This window comes from Barbus barbus (genome assembly GCF_936440315.1).
Source record: "Barbus barbus genome assembly, chromosome: 50".
NCBI classification, from domain to species: domain Eukaryota; kingdom Metazoa; phylum Chordata; class Actinopteri; order Cypriniformes; family Cyprinidae; genus Barbus; species Barbus barbus.
Genome location: NC_136728.1, coordinates 6,744,327 through 6,768,656, shown reverse-complemented (window position 1 = coordinate 6,768,656; position 24,330 = coordinate 6,744,327). Strand labels below are relative to the sequence as shown.

The window sequence follows — 24,330 nt, the reverse complement described above, 5'->3', positions numbered from 1 at the left end:
TTACATCACTTTAATAAAGAATTGAAATAGTTACATTACTTATTTCATTTTAAATAGTAACTTGTAATCTGTAACCTATTACATTTCCAAAGTAACCTCCCCAAAACTTGCCACTGCACCAGTTTGAAGAATATTGTTAATAAAAAAAGATAAGAAAACGTAATATTTTTCACAAATTGTTATGGTCAATAAAAAAAGAGGCAGCCTTTGAGCTACTGTGTGGACAGTGGGATGTAGACTGATAGTCTAATAGTGACTTACACAAAGTAAACCGTTAGCATAGGCTATTACTGTACACGAAGTGACCAAATACAGGGATTCAAATTAAATCTAAAATGGAAATGTCCATATAGAGTTTAAGAATTTTGAAAACAAAGAAATTGATAATTTTATGTTAAAACATAACATAAATGAAGAAATACTTGTGGAGTTCAAACCAGCCAAATAATTTGTAAATCTGAAGTGAAGTGAAGTGACATTCAGCCAAGTATGGTGACCCATACTCGGAATTCGTGCTCTGCATTTAACCCATCCAACGTGCACACACACAGCAGTGAACACACACACCGTGAACATACACCCGGAGCAGTGGGCAGCCATTTTATGCTGCAGCGCCCGGGGAGCAGTTGGGGGTTCGGTGTCTTGCTCAAGGGCACCTTAGTCGTGGTATTGAGGGTGGAGAGAGCGCTGGACATTCACTCCCCCCACCTACAATTCCTGCCGGCCCGAGACTCGAACCCGCAACCTTCGGATTACAAGTCCGACTCTCTAACCATTAGGCCACGACTTCCACGACGAAATCTTGTACTAAATTAAGAAAATAAATAGAGACTCAGATGCGTATGTATAAAGAAGCACTTGGTGCCATTATATGTCTCAAACTGACTGACGTTCCTCTGATCTCAGCATTACTGTGGTCCACTGGGTCCAGACTCCAGTTCATTTACTAGACAATGTTCCTCCTTCTTCAGCAGTCTGTAGAATTCTGCTTCTGCAGCAGCTCCTCCAGACTCAAGAACATCCAACAAGAGTCTCATTTTCTCCTGTCGTGGTTTTGCATCACGAACTTCATTGTACATTTCACCTGGAATCATGTCTTTGGTCCTCAAACCATCAGCAATAGTCATCACTGATGAAACTCTCTTAATGAGTTCATCTCTGTGTTTTTTCACAAATCCACTTTCTGATTAAAAAAAATATAAAAAATAATTAAGTTACATTCCAGAAGGGATTATGTTTGATAGAAAGAATAAACAACTAATTGAAATACTGTATATCTTTGAATTCATACCTGGGAGCCTTTTGTGAGGAGGAGGGTCTGTATCTTTACCTGATGTTATTTATAAGTACAGACATTTGATCACTGAAAAATCTACAACTTTAATTTATATATACAATCATAGTAAAATGTAAGTATTATAAACTTTTAAAGCAGAAAGAAGTCTTAAAAAATATTTTTTTTACAGTGTAGATTGTTTCAATCTTTCATATAAATTGTATTTTTGTAATGAGTGTTACTATGCGTTAAAAAGTTACAATGCTAGCAACATCTGTAATTCATTCATTACCTGTGAGAAGGATTCGTCGTGGAGTCCATACTTCCTTTCCTTCAGTTTCATCTGAAAGACTCAGTCTGATCTCCTCGGTGTCAACATTTATAAACACTTCAAATATGGGATGATAGTTTGGACCAAAATTACACTCAAACCTCTCAGTCTGAAAAAGCAAAATGAAGGTGAGAGACTAAGTAACTAAAATTACAGATGTTAAACTATTACACAAATTACTCATGGTGCAAAAACAACTAGAAATCAAGAATATATCTCAGGGAAAGCATCTACTCTTCAGTGACGTTAAGCAGAAATCTAACTGAGAATATATTGTTGATATTTTTTGCAACCTATATGATATTACCTCAGGCTGCACTGTAGATTCCTTTGGTTCACAACACAGACTGTATTCTGATCCCGGGGTGAGAGAGCACTTTGAACTGGTTTTAATGTGCTTACTCTCTTTGTGCTGGTCCTTGACCTTAAGGCAGAAAAAGTCTGTCAGATTTTAGATATGAAAGCCACAAGCAACAGAGGTAAAATGGTAAAAAAAAAGAAAAAAAACATCCTCAAATAGGTACTATAGGCTAAATAGTAGTGGGAGTTCCCTTTTACACTGTCTAAAACAAAAAGCAATAACCCATATATTAACAATGCAGTCATTTAAAGTATGTCTTTTCTGTATGTTCCAAAGCAGTTTTGTAATGTTTGTCTCTCAATAGAGAAACTATGGCTATTTGATTTGGATCAGAGTGTGTTATTACAAGAAAAAATACTGACACCTCTGGCAGTGGAACATTTGATGGGAGCAAATGGACATCCAGTATGTTTTCTGATTCTGATCGTAGAAAGAGAAGCACTTGGGCAATGACAGGGGAAGGAGTAAAGATCATCCTTTTCAAGAGCCCAAAGAGGGAGAGATCTCTGATGTCAATCATCACATGAGTTTCATTCACTTGGAGAGGCTTCATTATTTCTACATTACCACCAGTGACATGTGCTACAGCCAAACTGTCTTTATTTTCCTCTGCAAAACACACAGAAACATAACGTATTCTTCAATATAATTAGTTCATATACAGATGTTCAACAAGTTTTCCAAATCATGTATGTAGAAATAAACCTACCAGAGAATATTTCACAGTGAGGAAGGTGCAGTCCTGAGATTGAACCGTTTAAACAGTCAATGCTGTACAAGGGTCCTGCAGGTTTCATCTGATCATAACCAACTAACAGACGAGGATCCCATGAGACAACTCTATACAGCACCTCTCCTTCACCCTCCATCACAAACACAAGACTGGTCAGACTGCAACGAAACTGACCAGCATGTTGACACACAAACCTGAAAGACAGGATATTTTCATGTTATTAAATCATAATGGCCTGCATATCTATTTATTATGAGATAATACTGTGGATAATGCAAAAAAATAAAAAATAAAACGGGATGTTTGAATTAAGATCTTGGAAAAATTCTTGCAAACAAATCCAAATAACAACATCAATTTCCCAGGCAAAAATTTAGTCCCGGTTTCACAGACAGGGCTTAGACTAAACCAGGATTAGGCCATATATCAATTAGGACATTTAAGTAACTTTTATAAACATGCTTAAAAAAAACTTGAGACAAAACAAAGGTACTGATATATTTTAAGATCAGCCAGTGCAAGTTTATTTTAGTTGAAACAGCTCAGACTTAGTCTAAATTTTAGTCAAAAAACATAAGTGTTTCAAACCTGTATATATTTGTGTGTTTGTCCTCATCGTCTTGCTGAACACATTCAGGTGTGAATACTTCTGTATCACCTGAGCACTGAAGTAAAGAAAAGAATGATCCTCTTATTCTGAACATGATGACAGAAAGAATACATGACAGTTGCAACTTACTGAGTGTCCTGAAGATGATTCAGCTCCTAATAAGTAAGACACAAATCATTAGACATCTGAGTTTATTATTAAGCTACTGTATATTGCATTAAGCTATTTCTTACTGGCTAAAAACCAAGCCATTTAATATAAAACTGAAGAAGTATATAATAATAAAGCAAAAATAATACTTGCCAAGCACCAAGTTAGATTGAACTTAACAGGCCTTCAATTTAATAGTTAATGTTAATAGAAATAGCGTCTTTCCATAATGACTCAAAAAACACAATTGTTTGTGTGACTTAAAGAGGCCTTTGGAAACATTTCATATTGTTCTAGACATTTTAGAGACAATGATTCTAAAGTGAGTTTAAAGGTCATTAAATAATAACACAAGTTTTAATGAAATGTTGACTTAAAATGATTTTTAATTTTAATTAAATATTTTAAACTTTATCATTTTATATTTTTGTCATTACTGTACAGTCTCTTCCTGTCTCGCTCAATCAGCACTGACTTCCTCCATCTAGGAGAAAACATTGACCACTGATTACTGTGAAAAAATGTAGACATCACTTTCAAAGACATCAATTTTATTAATATATTTTAATATATATTTTATGCATACTTACACAGTCAGTGTCCAACCTGTTTGTGTCAGTGATCCCCTCAGATACTGTTTTATATAAAATGGAATAAATGAAACTGTGGAATTTATCCTGGCATGGGGGAAAAAACATTTAGCTACATATGTTTCTGAAAACAATTTAACAATAATTTTAATATTCACAAATCCATATAACATATGCTTAAAAGATCAGATCTTTTTTCTTACCGGAGTTCGTTCAAACTGGGAAAGTCCTCGAGAAGCGAGAGGATTGTGGGAATCCATCCGATGGTAAATTTGTCTATCTGCATATGACATTTCTTTAAACCAGACACAGAGTGCAGGACATCCAGAGGGAAATTCCTTTCTGCTGAGGAAACTTCAGGGCTATAAAAAAGGCATATGTTATTTGCACCCCTGTGTAAATATTATAACATACAGTATATAGTGTTCACATAATAACATATAGTATTATAATGACATAATGTACAATATCAACAACTGGCAAGACGATTTGAATGAGTTTTATTGCAGGTTTGAAAAACCCTATCTCACAACCATTCTGAACTTCTCTCCATGGACCCATTAACACCTCCAGCAACCCCAAAACATGTGCTGACCAGCTGGCCCACATCTTTTCACAGATCTTCAACAGATCACTGGAGCTGTGCGAGGTCCCTTCCTGCTTCAAACGCTCTACCATCATCCCCATCCCAAATAAACCCAAAATTACTGGACTAAACGACTACAGACCTGTGGTTTTAACATCTGTGGTCATGAGGTCATTTGAAAGACTGGTGCTGGCTTATCTGAAGGACATCACTGGACCCTTACTGGATCATCTTCATTTTGCTTACAGAGCAAACAGTTCTGTGGATGATGCAGTCAACATGGGACTGCACTTCATCCTGCAGCATCTGGATAAATCAGGGACTTATGTGAGGATCCTGGTTTTTGGACTGCAGCTCGGCCTTCAACACTATCGACCCAAACCTCCTCCTATCCAAATTAACTCAGCTCTCAGTGCCCACCTCCATCTATCAATGAATCACCAGCTTCCTGTCAAACAGGTAACTCCTAGTAAAGCTAGGGATATTCTCATCCAGCACACCTGCATGATCAGCACTGGAGCTCCTCAGGGACGTGTCCTCTCCCCACTGCTGTTCTCCTAGACACACCAATGACTGCACCTCTAAAAACCCCTCTGCCAAGCTCCTGAAGTTTGCAGATGACACCACACTTATCAGCCTCATCCAGGATAGAAAGACGAGTCTGCTTACAGACAGGAGGTTAAAGAGCTGGCTGTCCGGTGCAATCACTACAACCTGGAGCTGAACACGTTCAACACAGTGGAGATGATCGTGAACTTCAGGAGAAACCCCCTGCTCTCCCCCCACTCCCCATCATGAACAGCACTGTACAGACAGTGGAGTCATTCAGATTCCTGGGCAACACCATCTCTCAGAACCTAAAGTGGGAGTTCCACATAGACTCTATTTTCAAAAAAGCCCAGTTGGCCTTCGCCAGCTGAGGAGGTTCAACCTGCCACAGGAACTGACGATACAGTTCTACTCTGCAGTCATTGAATCTGTCCTCTGCACTTCTATAACAGCCTCGGACTGCTGAGCAACCCTCCCCACTCTCCAAGAACTGTACTCATCCAGAGTGAGTAAGGGTGTACTCACACTAGGCACGGTTGCCTTGAATCAGAATCAGAATCAGAAAGAGCTTTATTGCCAAGTGTGTTTGCACACACAAGGAATTTGTCTTGGTGTTATGAGCTTCCAGTACAGAAAGTAGGACATAGGACAGACTCGATGATTGCAGAGTAGAACTGTTTCAGCAGCTCCTGAGGCAGGTTGAACTTCCTTAGCTGGCGGAGGAAATACAGCCTCTGCTGGGCCTTTTTCGCAATAGAGTCAATGTGATTGTCCCACTTCAGGTCCTGGGAGATGGTGGTTCCCAGGAATCTGAATGACTCTACTGAAGTCACAGTGCTGTTCATGATGGTGAGTGGGGGGAGAGCAGGGGGGTTTCTCCTGAAGTCCACTATCATCTCCACAGTTTTGAGCGTGTTCAGCTCCAGGTTGTTAAGACTGCACCAGACAGCCAGCTGCTCAACTTCCTGTCTGTAAGCAGACTCGTCACCGTCCTTGATGAGGCCTATGACTGTAGTGTCGTCCGCAAACTTCAGGAGCTTGACAGAGGGGTCCTTTGATGTGCAGTCATTTGTGTAGAGGGAGAAGAGCAGTGGGGAGAGAACGCAACCCTGAGGGGCGCCAGTGCTGATGGTGAGAGTCCTGGATGTGAGTTTGCCCAGCCTCACTAGCTGCTGCCTGTCTGTCAGGAAGCTGGTGATTCACTGACAGATGGAGGAGGGCACAGAGAGCTGTCTCAGTTTGTCTGAGAGAAGGTCAGGTATGATGGTATTGAAGGCCGAGCTGAAGTCCACAAATAAGATCCTTGCATAATTCCCAGGTTTGTCGAGGTGTTGCAGGATGTAATGCAGTCCCATATTGACAGTGTCATCCACAGACCTGTTTGCTCTATAGGCAAACTGAAGAGGATCCAGCAAGGGTCTAGTGATGTCCTTCAGGTAGGCCAGGACCAGTCTCTCAAGTGACTTCATGACCACAGACGTGAGTGCGACAGGTCTGTAGTCATTAAGTCCAGTGATTTTGGGCTTTTTGGGGACGGGAATGATGGTGGAGCGTTTGAAGCAGCAGGGAACTTCACACAGCTCCAGAGATCTGTTGAAGATTTGTGTAAAGATGGGGGCCAATTGGTCAGCACAGACTTTTAGACAGGCAGGTGAAATACCGTCTGGTCCTGAAGCTTTCCTAGATTTCTGTTTTCTGAAGACCTGGTTCACATCCTCTACACAGACTTTAAACGCAGGTAGAATGGTGGGGGAGGGAGTAAGGGGGGTTGCAGGGGGGGAAGGTGAATGTGTGAAGTGCAGATCAGAGCGGGTGCTGGGTGTCAGTCTGGCCTTTTCAAATCTGCAGTAAAACACATTGAGATCTTCAGCCAGTTGTTGATTCTCCACAGACTGTGGGGGTGGTGTCTTGTACATGGTGATGTTCCTCAGACCAGTCCATACTGACGCCGGATCGTTGGCTGAAAGTTCTTTTTTCAACTTCTCAGAGTAGTTCTTTTTAGCCACTCTGATCTCCTTTGTTAGTCTGTTCCTGGCCTGGTTATACAAGATTTTATCCCCACTTCTGTAAGTGTCCTCTTTGGCCTGACGAAGCTGTTTGAGTTTCCCAGTAAACCACGGTTTATCATTATTGAATGATAAGAATGTCCTGGTGGGGATGCATATATCCTCACAGAAACTGATATATGATGTTACAGTCTCTGTGAGCTCATCCAGATCGGTGGCAGCGGCTTCAAAAACAGTCCAATCAGTGAGGTCAAAACAAGCTTTTAAATCTTGCTTTGCTTCATTAGTCCATCTCTTAACAGTTCTTAATACAGGCTTAGAAGATTTGAGTTTTTGCCTATAGGTCGGTATGAGATGAACCAAACAGTGATCAGAGAGCCCCAGAGCTGCCCGTGGGACAGAGTGATATGCATCTTTAATTATTGTGTAACAATGATCCAATATATTACTGTCTCTGGTGGGACATGTAACGTGCTGTCTGTATTTTGGCAGTTCGCGGGAGAGATTTGCTTTATTAAAATCTCCAAGAATTATTAAAAAAGAGTCCGGGTACCTTTGCTCTGTTTCAGATATTTGTTCGGCCAGCTGTTGCATCGCGCCGCTCACGCACGCGTCTGGAGGCACGTACACATTCACGAGAATGAAGGAGGAAAACTCTCGGGGTGAATAGAACGGCTTACAGTTTATGAAGAAGGCCTCCAAATTAGGAGAACACATCTTCTTCAGAGTTGTTACATCTGAACACCAACCTTCATTTATGTAGAAACATAGTCCACCACCTCTCGTTTTCTCCGTTAGCTCCGTGATGCGGTCTGATCTGAACAGCTGATATCCCGGCAAATGAAGCATGTTATCCGGGATGTTTTCACTCAGCCAGGTTTCAGTGAAGCACAATGCAGCAGAGTTTGAAAAGTCCTTATTTGTGTGGGTGAGGAGAAGTAGTTCATCCATTTTGTTAGGAAGGGATCGGAGATTCGCTAGATGAATGCTTGGGAGCGCAGTTCGGAAGCCGCGTTCGCGGAGTTTAACCAGCGCGCCGGCGCGCTTCCCTATTTTCCATCTGAGCGCGCGTTTGGCTAGGACCGCTGCCCCTCCGACCAAAACATCCAACAAAGCGTCTGAATAATCAAAAACCGGAAAAAAATTGTCCGGTGTGTGTTGCCTTATGTCCAGTAGTTCGTCTATGGTAAAACTGACAGTAAGAGAATGACTAAACACAGAACAAACAAACAAAAACAACAAAAGTATGGGAGCGTTCCACACCACAGCAGCCATACGCGGCGCGATTGCAATTGTCCCCCCTCCCCACTCTTCCACTGGCCTGCACTCACATGGCTGGAGCATGCTTACATTATCAATGAATGAATGAATGAATGAGGCATTTATATCGTGCTTTATTGTGTATTGCTGTACACCCAAATCACTTTAAAAATATATGAGGGGGTCTCTCCTCAACCACCACCATGTGCAGCATCCACCTGTAAATTTTGTGGTTTATTATTTTGAGTCGTGTGGGACGCGGTGACACACAGCCCTCTCATAATATATTTCTTAACCGATTTATTGCTTTTGCCACTCACACCGTCTTCAACACTACACCAGATGCAAGTGGTGCGGCACTGTGTGAAGGGACAAAATACTAAAACCCATTATAATCATTTCTACTTTCTACATTGGTTGTGGTGTTCTGACGATTTTTGTTACCTGCTCAGATTATGCTACCTCCCATTAAACAGATAGGTAGCACAAATTGATAGCGAAAAATGCTACCCATCAGATTGTGCTACCACCATCTTATTCATGTGGTTTAAATGTCCACAATTACCCCTAGCCTAAACCTACCCACCCATACCTACCCTTACCCTAAACTTAAGGGGTCATCGGATGCCCATTTTCCTCAAGTTGATATGATTCTTTAGGGTCTTAATGAAAAGTCTATAACATAGTTTAGTTAAACTTTCTCAATGGTAGTGTAAAAAACACCCTTTTTACCTGGTCAAAATCAGCTCTGCAGAAATCAACCCGTTTTGCATATTGCTTTAAATGCTACTGAGTTCTGCTGATCCCACCCCTCTCTTCTGTGGGGTGACAAGCCGTGCTCTGAGAGACTTTAGAAACTTGCTAAACTTGCTAACTAGCATGTTATTAGGAATAGTGATTGCAAAGATTCATTAAAAAAACCTTATACTCACTTCCAAGGTTGTTATAGTTTTGATTTTTTAAATTCGTTTTATTTTAATATCGTTTTCAAATTTGCTAAGAAATTCAGTTTAGTTTTTATTAGTTTCATTAATATTTTTGTTAGTTTTAGTTTAGTTTTTATTTTGTGAACACATTTTTATGTAGTTTTTATATAGTTTAGTTTCCGTTTTAATGAAAGTTTAGCAAAATCAACAGATCACTTCCAGAGCGAAAGCCAAAGAAAGACTTAGCATAATTTAACCTTGAGTGAGGCAAACGTTTAGCGACTAAATGAACCCATGCTGAGCTTGAGAGACGGTGAAAGTATACAAATATACACCAAAGGAAGCCTTTTTACTACATAAATCTACACAAGTTGCGCTTAATGTCATATCTAATGGTGTGTTGAGATATTTAATATGAAAATAAATGTAGCCTAATTTGGTTATATGTCTTTTCTTTCTTATTTAACCATAATCATGATATTGTAACTGTCTTGCGCACTTTTCCGTGAACATCCGCGCATAAATCATAACTGGGACTAAAGAAATTCAATAATAACGGCAATCGTAGGCCTATTTAAAGGCTCACATATGAATATGTTATTTTCTTTATTTATGAAGAATTATAAGCGTGTATGTGATGTGATTTAGCCTATGCATATTTATTTGTTCGAAAGTTTGATCACAAGATGCTAGGGCAAGTTTTGTATTGTTTACAGAAAGGTGCGTTCTCAGTTTTTTTTTCTGTTAATTATGTTGCGTGTCTGTTTTTCTTCAAAGCACCAACTTGCCTAATGTTGGTTTGATTGCTTGTATTAGATGAGAAAATAAGTAAGTTTCCCTTCCTCATGTTGTAGATTAATGCGGGTCCGGTTCGGGTCGCGACTCTCGGTCATAATGTCAAATGGTTCTGGTCTGGTAGGCTACAGAAATAAATTAGAGCTGCTGTCGGATAACGGGTCGGGTGTTCTGCTGGTGCAGAACTGCAGGACTCTGCTTTAAACTGCTTTGCGTCTCTCCATCATTTACAGGTATTTCCCTAAACCGCCACACAGCTCATATATTTTTCAGCCAAGGGGTGAGAACGTAATGATTACGAAAATAATTTATTTTTGTTAATTATTATTTTATTTCAGTTAGTTTTTCAATAACTGTTGTTAGTTTCGTTTCGTTTTAGTTTTTCAAATATTTTGACATTTTTATTTTATTTCAGTTTACGAAATAGTTTTTTCATCAATTGTTTTCGTCTTAGTTTTAGTTTTCGTTTACGAAAATAACCTTGCTCACTTCTGCTATAAGTGAAGCTGGATCACAAATTATTTGCGTGAACAGACACATTTAGGTAGATTGGGGGCACATTCCCTTCACAAACAAAAGTAATACACTGCGTCTTCAGAGTAAATGATGACTGCTATGTTCATTATTGCATCCAACAACAAAACACCAAATTTGCCCCATAGACATACTATGGTGAGGGACGGCCCATGAAACAGCATCTGAACTCACATGTTTTTCCTACTATGGTAATTTACATAGGAATTTTGCATTGAAAAACTCTGCATCACAATGTCATAGAGACATGGAGGCAGGCTCATTTTACTCAGACAACCAGTCAGACTCTCAGGATCACTGTGAAGCTATCAAGCCACGCCCTAGCAACCATTCAGAGCACCCTAGCAACTGATCTCATAGGCTGCCATTATAAAAGCCCTGATGGATATCTTTGGATCACAGTGTCATAGAGACATGGGGGTGGGCTCGTTTGACTCGGGGCAGCAAACAAACAATCATGAATCACCTTAACCTCTTCCTAGCAACGCCCTAGCAACCACTTTTGAACACCCTAGCAACCAAAACCCACACAGGCATATCTTCAAATCTGAACGTCATAGAGACATGGGGGTTGGTTTATATCATTCATACTGGCAAGCAGCCACCTAGAAGCACCTTAGCAACCACCCCGGGTACCATAGCAACCACCTAGCAACACCTTAGCAACCACACCAGGTAGCCCAGCAACTGCCTAGCAACACCTTAGCAACCACTTAGCAACCACTCCAGGTACCATAGCAACCACTTAGCAACACCTTAGCAACCACCCCAAGTACCATAGCAACCACATAGCAAGACCCTAGTAACCACTCCAAGTGCCATAGCAACCGCATAACAACACCCTAGCAACCACTCTGAGTACCCTAGCAACTGCATAGCAACACCTTAGCAACCAACCCAGGTACCCTAGCAACCGCATAGCAACACCCTAGCAACCACCCCAGGTAGCCTAGCAACGGCCGAGTAATACCCTAGCAACCACCCCAGGTACCTTAGAAAATGCATGGCAACACTGTAGCAACCACCCAGGGTACCCTAGCAACCGCATAGCAACACCTTAACAACCACCCAGGGTACCCTAGCAACCGCATAGCAACACCTTAACAACCACCCAAGTACCCTAGTAACCGCATAGCAACACCCTGGCAATCTATCTATCTATCTATCTATCTATCTATCTATCTATCTATCTATCTGTCTGTCTGTCTGTCTATTTTTCTGATTAATGGTATTGTCTTCAAAAAAACTTTAAACTTTAAAACTACTTTAAACTTCAAACTAGTTAAAATTGAAAACCTTCAAACTTAAAGCTTTTAATCACTTAATCAGAGACATTCCTGTCGATGTCCCTGCTCTGGCGTCTAAACAATGCACCCTTGACAGCTCACTCAGGGCGGGTCTAAGGTAAGACGGCCGTGTCAATCAACTATTGTGGGAGCGGTCTTCGTCCGTGTGACGTCACACAGACAAGAAGCTGAGAACAGCCTGATTTGAAAAAGGGGATATCATTTTTAGGGAATAAATAAAAACCACTGGGTGGATTTTTATCATAATAGGGTAGATGTGTACACACACTGCTAAGACACATTTGTATGTTCAAACAACATGTAAAAGTGAATTTAGCATCCGATGACCCCTTTAAAACAATGCAAATATATTTTTGGTAGCACAATCTGATATGTAACATGTTTCGTCGGTACAGCGGCACGACGCAACAAATCCACGACATTAAACTGATGCCTCGTTCTATGTATGACGTATACTGGCACCAAGTTCAAATGATTTGCTACAGTCGTTTTATCGCGTCCAGTGTAGACATCCTCAAGCTGTTGTGGCGCAGCGTAGACACAGTGTCAGACATTTTCACGCAATCGTGCTGCACTTTTCCAGTTCCGCACTTAGGTGCTGTTAGCGCTCACATTACATGCGAACCGCACCCGAGCCCAACTGAACCATGCCCTGGCTTACCTCTTCCAAGCGAGACAGGGATGGCTAAACGGAGCGATAACATTAGTCAAACGAACTGGGCCTTGGGGTCGGGCACGGTTCAGATCTCCTAGTGTGTGTTAGAGGTCTGCACGGGCTTTAAACTGAAGCCCGAACCCGGCCCGTACCCGCGATCATTTAACCCGACCCGACAAATACATTTACATGTTAAGCCCGAACCCGACCCGAACCCGAGGTTATCTAACATCTGACTAATTAAAAATTAACCTCAAAACATAACATACTAAATGGAGGATATTTAGCATAAAAAAAATGTATTGTCAGAATGTCGTCTCTCAGTTGTTGAATTTCGCGCAGACGTTGCCACAACGTAAATGTGTTTGCTCAGTCCGATCTCATGAAAGTGCGAATACCACGAATTGTATCTGTAGTGCTTATGATACGCAGTTTTCGTGTGCATATGATACGCACTTTATGGGGTGTAATAGGCACGCACTCCGCACCCCTAATCCTAACCAAGGGGTTTACAGTAGCCTACGTAGCATATGCATGCAAAAAACATTTTTGGTGTATAAATGGCACTAGAAATTAATTTGTGGTATAGATACGCACTTTCATGAGATCGTGTTTCATAATCTGCTACTGGGCCGGCCCTCTGTCAAATTTTAAAACCCAGTGTGGCCCTTGAGCCAAAACGTTTGCCCACCCCTGGGCTACACAGACCACAGACACACAGGTAGAGCCTGTGTGTCTGTGGTCTGTGTAGCAGATGCACATTGCACATCTGCGCACGCAACTTTCTCTCTCGCGCGTGCCGGTCACCACAACACAGCAAGCAGGCAAAGCACACGGCACGCAAACTATATATAGCCTATTTAGTTTTTCTTAGTTACAAACCCGAACCCGACGCTGTTCAATAAACATTAACCCGAACCCGAACCCGACCCGAAACCCGCACATTTTTCGGGACTTGAGTTAAAAAGATGCAGGTAATTCACACTCTCTTTTTTACAGACCTGGGTAATATCTGGAGTTTCTGCAGGAAGATTCTCCAGTTGACAGTGGAAATCTCTGGGCGTGAACAGGTGAGCGTTAATTCTGAGATTAACAATGACTGTCTCGTTTTTGAGCTGGGAACTAAAAGCCGAAAACAGAGCCTAAAAAAAGTAAAATTTAGAGACGTTAGTAACAAAAATTAAGCAGTCATTTTTTTATGATCAAAGTTTCTTACGTGACATCTTCATCTTTAATTGATGTAATAATGAAGCTTTTGATCCTTTTTTTGAGAGATGCTTTTGAAGCTTTTTGATCCTGTATTCTGTCAATTACAATAAATTCATTATTTTACTGTACAAGTAATGGACTCTTTGCATGGTAACTTCTGCCCTTTGTCTCTTTCAAGTCAGTAAAATCTGGTGCAGTGAAAAAAGTATTTTTTCTTATGATATTATATGAAAAGATGACTTTCTGGAAATGGCTGTAAATTATATCTATTTTTGTAGGAGACAGAAAGTCTCTGACAAACTTTTCTTATATGTATAATAATTATATTACCTATGACAAATGAGAGTTAACATTACTGTGGCTGCATGTCAAATGTGGGATGAATTGTCTGAAACTGAAGTTGGATTCATTGACACAGTAATCCGATATTTAACCATTTAATAGTATAAGCTAATTACAATACAACCCGAATTCCGGAAATGTAGGGACATTTTTAAAATTTGAATAAAATGAAAACTAAAAGGCTTTCAAATCACATGAGCCCATATTTTATTCACAATAGAATATAGAGAACATAGCAAATGTTTAAACTGAGAAAGTTTACACTTTTATCCACTAAATGAGCTCATTTCAAATTTGAAAAAGTTGGCACGGGGGCAACAAAGGCCTGAAAAATAAATAAATTTGAATAGATTCAGCTGGGAGAACATCTAGCAACTAATCATGATAATTGACATCAGGTCTGTAACATGATTAGCAATAAAAGGGATGTCTTAGAGAGGCAGAGTCTCTCAGAAGTAAAGATGGGCAAAGGCTCTCCAATCTGTGAAAGAGTGCGTAAAATGATTGTGGAATACTTTAAAAACAATGTTCCTCAACATCATATTGCAATATCATAAGGCTTTGCAAATCTCATCATCTACAGTGCATAACATCATCAAACAATTCAGAGAAACTGGAGAAATCTCTGTGCGTAAGGCACAAGGCCGAAGAGCTTTGTTGGATGCCCATGGTCTTCAGGCCCTCAGATGAGACTGCATTACTCATCGGCATGATATTGTGATTGACATTACTAAATGGGCCCAGGAATACTTCCAGTAAACACAATCTGCAGATGCCAACTAAAGCTCTATCATGCAAAAAGGAAGCCATGTGTGAACATGGTCCAGAAGCGCCTTCGTATCCTGTGGGCCGAGACTCATTTAAAATGGACTGTTTCAAAGTGGAAAAGTGTTCTATGGTCAGACGAATCCAAATCTGACATTCTTGTTGGAAATCACTGACACCGTGTCCTCCAGGCTAAAGAGGAGGGAGACCTTCCAGCGTGTCATCAGCGTTCAGTTCAAAAGCCAGCATCTCTGATGGTATGGGGGTGCATAACTGCATACAGTATGGGCAGCTTGCATGTTTTGGAAGATATTTAAAGGTTTTAGAGCAACATATGCTCCCCTCCAGATAACGTCTATTTCAGGTAAGGCCTTGTATATTTCAGTAGGACAATGCAAAACCACATACTGCAGCTATTACAACAGCAAATTTGAAATGAGCTCATTTTGTGCATAAAATTGTAAAATTTCTCAGTTTAAGCATTTGTTGTATTATCTATGTTCTATTGTGAATAAAATATTGGCTCATGTGATTTGAAATTCTTTAAATTTAAAAAACGTCCCAACATTTCTGGAATTCGGGTTGTAGTTTTTGTCCCCAAAATAACCATCATTGTGTGTAATTTCTTATTTTCTGATAAATAACAGGTAACGAGAGATCAATATGGAGTTTAAGAACTGATGATCCAGTTAAGTGACAATGGCACTGAAAGGTTAAAGAATTTGATCAATCATTTCAAAGAGAAGACTCTTTGAATATACTTTGCTTGTGCACCATGCATCCATGAGTCCATAGCAGTAATAGATATTACTAAGTTTAGAATTAAATATCCATTACATCAGTTCTTTCACAATCTTTCCTTCACCAAGAGCTGAGATCAAATCCCCGGTATCATCTGTAATGTGGTCCACCTTCAACCTTTAAAAGAGAACATATTAACATTCAGATATCCAATATAATAATAGTATAGTACATTAGGTATAAATTCAAGAGCAATGCTAAAGTCTCAAACATGTAGAGAGTCTGATCGTTGCTCACCACAACTCTTCACAAGTGTACAGTGTAGACTGAAGAATCTTCAGATTGTCAGATGTTACATTGAGTCTCAGTTTGCCAATGTTAACACAGTTCTGAAAACAAAACCGCAACATCCAGCAGTCTGCATTTTTCAGTAGAATGTTTGACAGATCTATAGAATCCAAATGTTCCAAAACTTTCCCAACAAAGCTCTTCTCATGGAGCTCATAGAGACAATGGAGAATGAACAGCATGTGTTCATTTTGATATCTCTGTGAACACTGATTGATCCATTCCTTAAGCTGGGTTTTTATGTTGACAGAGACAGCCATGTTGTGCTTTTCAAAGAATGAGGAGATCCATTCTTTCTTACAGAGACCACAGAGAAACAGAATCACAGGCTGCAGCAGCTTTGAATTGCTTATTTCTAAATTTGCCTCTCTATCAGACCAAGAGGACAAAGCCCATCTTCTCTCTACAGTATGAAGCAGCTCTCTCACGTTCTTCTTTGACTCTTCTTCATCCAGAAGGACATAGTAGAGAGCAGTGAAGAACTCCTGAAAGCTGTGAGGCATGAAACTGAACATTGTCTCCCGGCTGATTCTTCTCTTAAAGAGGAACTCACACAGGAATGGATTGCCAGCAGGGTCAGACATTGTTTCATGAACACTTTTCTCCTCAAACAGCACTTGTTGTTTCAGCATCCCTCTCTCTGCCAGTTGACCCAGACTCCTCAGCAGGTTCGGGACAGACTGACTCAAACCCTGGCAGTGACGCTCCAGTAGAGTGGACACAAAGTCAACGTAGACAGAGGTGGTGGTTTCCAGTCCACTCGTCACATCTGCACCATCACTGAACCTCTCTTGCATGACCGTGCATATGATCCAGCAGATTACAGGGATGGAGCAGGCTGTCATGAGAGTTTTATTTGCTCTCACACATTCATAGGCTCCCCTGAAGAGTTCCTCTTTCTGGAAGAACTTCTGGAAGTACTCCTCCACTCCCTTCTCAGAGAAACCTACAACCCTGAAACGTTTCCCTGTAAGCAACATGCCCTGTGGGACCTCAGTTCTAGTAGTGATGAGCAAGACAGATCTGGGCAGGATTTGTTGAAGAAGCAAGGAACAAACAATGACCTCAGGTGGGGCTTTCTGGGATTTGGATGATATGCAAAATTCATCACACATGAATCTAAGCTCATCAAGACCATCAATGATGAGGAGCACTCTCTGTGCCGAGTCTTGTAACATCTTTGAGATCTGATTGGACGTTAAACTACAATTGCAGCTCAGGAGCTCAATCAAGTTAATCTCCTCAGAAATGCACTTCACCTCTTCATATCTCAGACTGAAAGCCAGATCAAAGTCTTTAAGGTAATGTTTTTCAGATGCCCAGTCCAACATAATCTTTTGCGCTATGATAGATTTTCCACAACCAGAATTTCCTTGGAGAATGATAGTAGGATAAACCTTTTGTATGTTTGACTTATTAAACAACTCCTCCAAACTGATATTTCGAAAACCGCCTTTTTTATTTTTCTGAATAATCACAGGTTCAGTGTAGAGGGCAGCCAGTGATACTCTTTCACCAGAGGGGAAACTCCTCTCATTCTGATGCCTATCCTTCCAGTCGACTGACTTCTTATACTCGCATACCATCTTCTGCCATGCTAGAGGAAAACATAAAACATTATTTAGCCTCACAATACAAAATGTTAAACTCAATTGACAATACATAATGCAGTCATCCTGAGATGAAAAGTGTCGTTTAACAGACAGCAGAACAGACAATCCTTTTAAACCAAGCTGAAGTTACAGAATCTTATTGCACTGAATTACTAAATAACCTGCATCTTCTGATTCAGTACCTCTAAATAAATATGACCATCAATGTAAGATCTGTCAAGATTCAAACTACACTTCTGTCTCAAAAACGAAAACAGTTCACTATATCACCACCGCTTATCAGCCTTTAAATGATCGATCTAAACTCTTACAGTGTTTTGAAGATATTCAGTTGGTGATTTATTTCAAGACCAATCAAAGTAGAACTCTCATTTTGAACAGTCAGAATATGAGCCTACCTTGGTCTCTATTTTGGAGTCTTTGATTCCAATAAGGCCCCACAAACGCTGAGTAAAAGGGCCACTTGATAACGAGAGAATGATGAGTGTTAACAGTTGGACATGAAGTAAACAGATGCACACAACATTAGGTGAAAATAAAGAGCTTCATGTCCTTCTTAGTGCACCATGGTCTTATTATAACACATGCATATAGTGAACATTCCTTGTCACTTATTACACATACAGGTGAGTGAGGTTCCATCGTTGTGTCTGCCCCTGATTGAAAAGAACTGGTTAGAGCTCATGTCAGCTGGATTAAGAACACAAGTACAATTTGATCTGATGTTGATTTACTGTAGAGTACAGTAGTAGTAGAACACATTATTCTGGTAGAGACCTCATAAAATAAAGTAATTTTAAGACACTGAGTTTCTTTATGCAGACACAAACACAGCAACAAATTGTACTGTTCATCAGCAATCAAAGTAGAGATCTCATATTTTATAGAAAGAATATAAGCCTACCTTGAAATACTTCATAATGCTGCCTAGACATTCCCGCATTTTGACACTTAATAAAGAGAGAATGATGAGTGTTTAGCAGTACATGAACATGAAGTCAACACACACACACACACACACACACACACACACACACACCAAAAGCTGAAAATAAAGAGCTTTGAAGTCTCATTGCAACCCTCTACAGTGCGAGTAAATCACTGGCATGTGCGACTAATCTTCACTCTGGGCGACTAAATTATGTCTAATATTAGCCAATGGCTAATAAACTCTCAGATTTTACTCACCAGTGTGTGAGTTGGAGGAAGTATTGAGCACACTGACTGAGCGCTTCAGAGTTTCGCTCTCTGTGAAGGGATCTGCGCTATTTTTCAGTTCATCTCAATGGATGCGCAGCGCACCTGTATTTGACGCACCTGTGTTTGACGGACCGTGAACTCTAGTGTAACGGAGCACGACTCGCCGTCGCTTTGGTGAGAGCAAGAGAGAATCTGACGCGACTTTTCGCGCGTAGTTGGACGCTTTAACATTTTGAGTTTACTCGCTTCATTCGCGCGTGAAATTCGCTTCACAACAGACGCGAATTCGCGTCATTGGAGGGGCTTCTGCCAGGCGGCTCAGTCCAGTCTCTATGCGAAATGGCTGACATGGATTTTGTTGAGAGGGTATCTGTGCTTTATGTGCTATGGAAGGCTGAAAAGCGGCGTAGACTAGCTATAATTATTTTCTCCTCCATTGTTGTTTCGAATTTCTCCCTCCGCTTTCTACGTCGTCTTCACGTCACTACTAGGAGCAAGTTCCTGATTGGTTAACGCGGCGAGAATATCCGCCAAACTTCAGATTTTTTAATTTGCACGAATCACGCGTTACGCGCGTCAAACGCCCGAAATGCTCAATTTGCGCCGCAGGATGTCTGTTCGCGTCTTTGCATTGACTTAGCATGTAAATCACTCGCGCTTTTAGTAATCAAGAGCGTTGAAGACATGGCTTTGGATCTACAGTCAACTGAAAACGAATCTGCAAAGACTATGGTTTGCTATATGAAGATCTTTATTAGATGAACGCATGTGCTGCCGGTTCCACTGGTAGCCTATAGATTTGATTACAGTACACGATACCATGACATTACCAGTTTGTTGTACATGTACCTTACACATTAAATACAATGTATAATTTATTCATTAAATAAGCTGTCAGAGTATGAAATGAACACCCGCGTTAGTTCCAGGAGGAATGCCTTTGCTTAGACACAATTAATATTGATATTTTCACAATATTTACACTTGCAGAAATAAAGGCTATATTTGTTTAGATCTTGCAGAATAGACGGGAGAAGATCAGTCAATGTGTATTTGTGTCGCTATGCTCAGATGTTCTGTAGCCGGTCATCTGAGGAGTATTCACTCTTCTCTGTGTCAGAGGTTATATACATGTGTATTATAAATGTATACAATTAAACTTTAAAAAATAATTTAATTCAGTGATGCAAATCAGAATTTTTATCAGCTCCAGTTTTCAGAGTCGTCATATTCAGATATATTGATTTATTACCCGTGTTGTTGAAAAAAACAGCATATGCTGGTTAGGTATGTTTTGAAGCTGGGATGCTGGTTTAAGCTGGTCCTTAGCTGGCCATGTTGTGGTCGGACCAGGGGTGTATTCCAGAAAGCACGGTTAACTTACCTTCAGTTAAACCCTGAACTTTGGGTTGATTAACCCCAAACCTTGCTTACGCGAGGTATGTGGTTCCAAAAACGCGTCCGGGAGTAAGTTCATTCAACTCAGAGTATGTTCCTGGTTAAGACTCAAGACAATCTCAACAGAGCGACGAATCGACGAGTCACTATGGAAACGGACGCTAAGAAAAAGCGCACCATGCTGTTTCTTTCTTCTTCTTTTGTTCGTTTACATGCTTAGTGCATATCGCCACCTAATTGATGGTTGTGTAATCGTTTTTTTTTTCCCGTTTAATCTTCAATCCTTGAGAATATGACTTATATTTTTAGTTTGATGCCAATTATATATTAAGTCATATCAGATATGTATTTTTATTATAGAAATACATGATAGAAAATGCCAATCCATGTGTGAGATGATAATATAAAATGTAATAAGTATATATAATATAATAAATTAAACATTACCTTGTCATAGTGTTTTATAATTTATACAGATAACTGTTATATATGCCAAAATAAATAAAATAACCATATTAGAATAATATATGACCTTATTTATTACTTATATTAGCGCTATATATATATATATATATATATATATATATGGCTATATTATATAATCTAATATTATATAATGTTGTGCGCTATCTGTCAGGCCCACTGAAGGCTGCTCAGTGTGTCACGCGTGCACTGATAGCACTGAAGTGAACTAACCCTGAACATAACCTGCTCCAGAGCAGGTTATCTTCAGAGAGCAAGTTACTATGGTTACTTACATACCCTAAAAGTAACCACCGATTTTGGAACCGAAAGCCGAGTTTATCCGCTCGCTTATCCTCAAACTTACCCGGGTATGTCACATAACCTGCTTTCTGGAATACCAACCAGTTCTCATTCCCGGGGCGTAATATACTTACGCTTTTGACACGTCCGTCAGCGTATACTTTCAACGCACATGGCACCCATTAGCGTCAAAAGAGACGCACAGAGCTTTCCACTAACTCCAATGTAAACCCATCCGCGGTACTATTGAACGCCCAGGGCACGCACCCCAGCACATGACCAGCTTAAACTAGCAAAGGACCAGCATAAACCAGCATCTTAAATCAGCTCAAACCAGCATCCCATGCTTCAAAACATACCTAACATACTATATTCAGTATATGATCCAAAGTAACTAGTAACTAACTACTTGAGTAGTTTTTTTATCTGATACTTTTTTACTCAAGTAACTATTCAGAATATTACTTTTACTTGAGTAAATATTTCTTCAAGTACTTTTACTTGGGTACAGTTTTTGGGTACTCTACCCACCTGTGCATGTACAGGTGAGTCAGTTTCCATCGTTGTGTCTGGCCCTGGTTGAAAAGAACTGGTTAGACCTCATGTCAGCTGGATTAAGGACACAAGTACAATTTGATCTGATGTTGATATAGTAGAAACAGTTTAGTGCCCAACACTTATTATTCTGGTAGAGACCAAATGATTTGAAGTCATTTTAAAACACTAAGCTCCTTAATGCAGCCACAAACACTGCAGCTAATTACAATGTTCATCAGTAATCAAAGTAGAGCTCTCACATTATGAAGTCAGAATATTAGCTTACCTTGTTGTCTTTGTATGTATTTAAGCAGTAAGTAAACTGGCCTCTTAATAAAGAGAGAAATAATGAGTGTTTGAGCAGTTCATGGACATGAAGTAAACAGATGCACACAACATTAGGTGAAAATAAAGAGCTTTTATGGCCTTCTTAGTGCACCATTGTCTTTTTAAAACAAACATACATTATACAAAATTCCTTGTCACTTATTACATGTACAGATGAGTGAGGTTTCTTTATGCTGTCTGGCCCTGATGGAAAAGAAGTGGTTAGAGCTCATGTCAGCTGGATTAAGGACACAAGTACAATTTGATCTGATGTTGATTTACTGTAGAGTACAGTAGTAGTAGAACACATTATTATTCTGGTAGAGACCTCATAAAATAAAGTAATTTTAAGACACTGAGTTTCTTTATGCAGACACAAACACAGCAACAAATTGTACTGTTCATCAGCAATCAAAGTAGAGATCTCATATTTTAGACAAAACATGAGCCTACTGTGAAATGGGTGAACATGCTGACTAATAAAGAGAGAATGTTAAGCAGTACATGAACACAAAGTAAACAGACAAACACACTAAAAGCAAATAAAGAGCTTTGAAGTGTCATTGTAGCAAACACACATTGTAGAAAATTTACTTACACCACTTTTATGAACAGATGGTGAAGATTTTATCTTCTTGTATGGGTCTGCATGAAAAGAACTGGTTAGCGCTCATGTCAGCTGGAATAAGGACACAGACAATTTGATCTGATGTTGATTTAGACACCATTTAATGTCCAGCACTTATTATTCCGGGAAGAGACCTCATGAGGTCTCTATTTAAAGGCCAAGGTGGATGGGATCGAAAATAAGCATTGTTGTCTCCGAATTATCCATGTATAAATTACAAATGTAGCAGTTTTTCCTGTACCGCTTTTCAGCAGCCTAGGATTGCTGTATTATTTTCCAAAATATTTCCCCTTGTTTTATTGACGTTTGTCAAGTACAGTATCTATTTTATTGTGGTGTGCAGATTTTCTGACTGACAGTGACTCTCCACTCCACTTTTTAATCTGGAACACGACCTTTCTAAAAATGAAATCAATATCAAGAAGATCCTGATCATGGAAATGAACAGCAGGTAAAAGTGTAATCTTCATTAACTAGATTGAAACCTTTGTAAGACAAACTTTGTTGGCTTGACAAAATCTTTGTTGGCTTGACAAAATCAATAAGCTATTCATAATTATTCATCATTTTTTTCTACCTCATATTGCTGCTATTTAAATACCCTGTAGGCTACAACTTTTTGCACATTCTTCTTTTTGCACATTCCTCTTATTACTATTTAAGTCAACAACATACTGACCTGCACATTCATATTTATATTTATATTTTTATCGTTTATTTTATTTTATTCTCTTATTTTTTCTACTTTTCTTTTTCTTAATATCTGTATACTTTATAATTGCACTGTCCTTGGAGCGGACCTGACCTACATTTCACTGCTGGTTATACCCTGTATAATTGTGTATGTGACAAATAAAAAATCTTGAATCTTGAATCTTAAAATCTTAAAATGTACAATGATATAAAGGTCAGAATAGATAGATAGATAGATAGATAGATAGATAGATAGATAGATAGATAGATAGATAGATAGATAGATAGATAGATAGATAGATAGATTACAGTAAATTACGGACATTGCAGTAGGCTACTAAGACTCAAACACCTCAGTGCCTTGATATTGTATTTCATTCTAATTTCATTTTCTTATCAAAGCTCATGAAACATCTACTTATGTAGTTAATAGATAGTTGTCTAGGTGTTATGCATTTTGTGATTTTGTAGATCCGCTCTGTCACTATGAGTTAGTGGCACTTCCCGAGCAAGAAGCAAAAGAAATGAAAAACATCAACCTTAAATGACGAAACGAACGGAAATAATAATATTGTACAATATTCAATATTATAATACAATTTCGGTTATCCTTTATAGGAACACGTATTTAAATACTATTGTCGGTGGATTTCGCTTAATAAATAAGGCCTAAATAAATAGTTCACTCACTATCAGGCTCCGCCATCGTCCTGTGTTTTAGACTTGACTCTCCCGGAGTTCACTGCAGTACAGTGAGAAATTCATTCCAAGGAATTAAACCAATTTTGCCAGTTTCTTTTGTCGTTCTCTAAAAACGTGCAATAGCCTTCCGGACTCGTGAAACAGTAATAGGCTATGTTTATATGTAACGCGATCTGACACGCCTAAGAGCAATCGAAATTGAAAGTTAAACTGTAGCCTAATCAATAAGCCCAAAAAAGTTACTACAAATTTACTATATAAAACCATGGTTCATTTTCTTAAGGGATGCATTTCTGCAAAATTTGAGATGAAATGTACACTTTTTTTTTTTTTTTTATAAAAGCATGAAACTTGGTACACTTGTTGGTGGCCCTTTGGCCTACTTTTATAACT

General features: G+C 39.5%; 1 protein-coding gene across 1 annotated transcript; it reads right to left on the bottom strand.

Moving 5' to 3' along the window:
* Window positions 1–22,553, bottom strand: LOC306868320 (NACHT, LRR and PYD domains-containing protein 1 homolog). The gene is made up of 18 exons (XM_079414425.1): window positions 22,513–22,553; window positions 21,874–21,916; window positions 21,582–21,625; window positions 18,592–18,637; window positions 18,312–18,343; window positions 18,086–18,149; window positions 16,024–17,671; window positions 15,823–15,903; window positions 13,886–13,972; window positions 13,671–13,811; window positions 4,255–4,413; window positions 3,290–3,397; window positions 2,678–2,895; window positions 2,333–2,577; window positions 1,915–2,031; window positions 1,569–1,716; window positions 1,292–1,330; window positions 1–1,183 (listed from the first exon to the last, which is right to left on the bottom strand). Exons 3-18 carry the CDS (start codon window positions 21,609–21,611, stop codon window positions 909–911), a joined length of 3,438 nt encoding a protein of 1,145 aa, XP_079270551.1. The 5' UTR covers window positions 21,612–21,625; window positions 21,874–21,916; window positions 22,513–22,553; the 3' UTR covers window positions 1–908.
* Between the last annotated feature and the right edge of the window lie 1,777 nt (window positions 22,554–24,330).

Coding starts and splice junctions, on each gene's coding strand:
- LOC306868320 (XM_079414425.1), bottom strand. CDS start 21,611: ATGGAAACTGACTCACCTGTACATGCACAG. Junction 18,638..21,581: donor ACTCACCTGTACATGCACAG/GTGGGTAGAGTA, acceptor CTCTTTATTAAG/TGTCAAAATGCGGGAATGTC. Junction 15,904..16,023: donor TACACTTGTGAAGAGTTGTG/GTGAGCAACGAT, acceptor TCTCTTTTAAAG/GTTGAAGGTGGACCACATTA.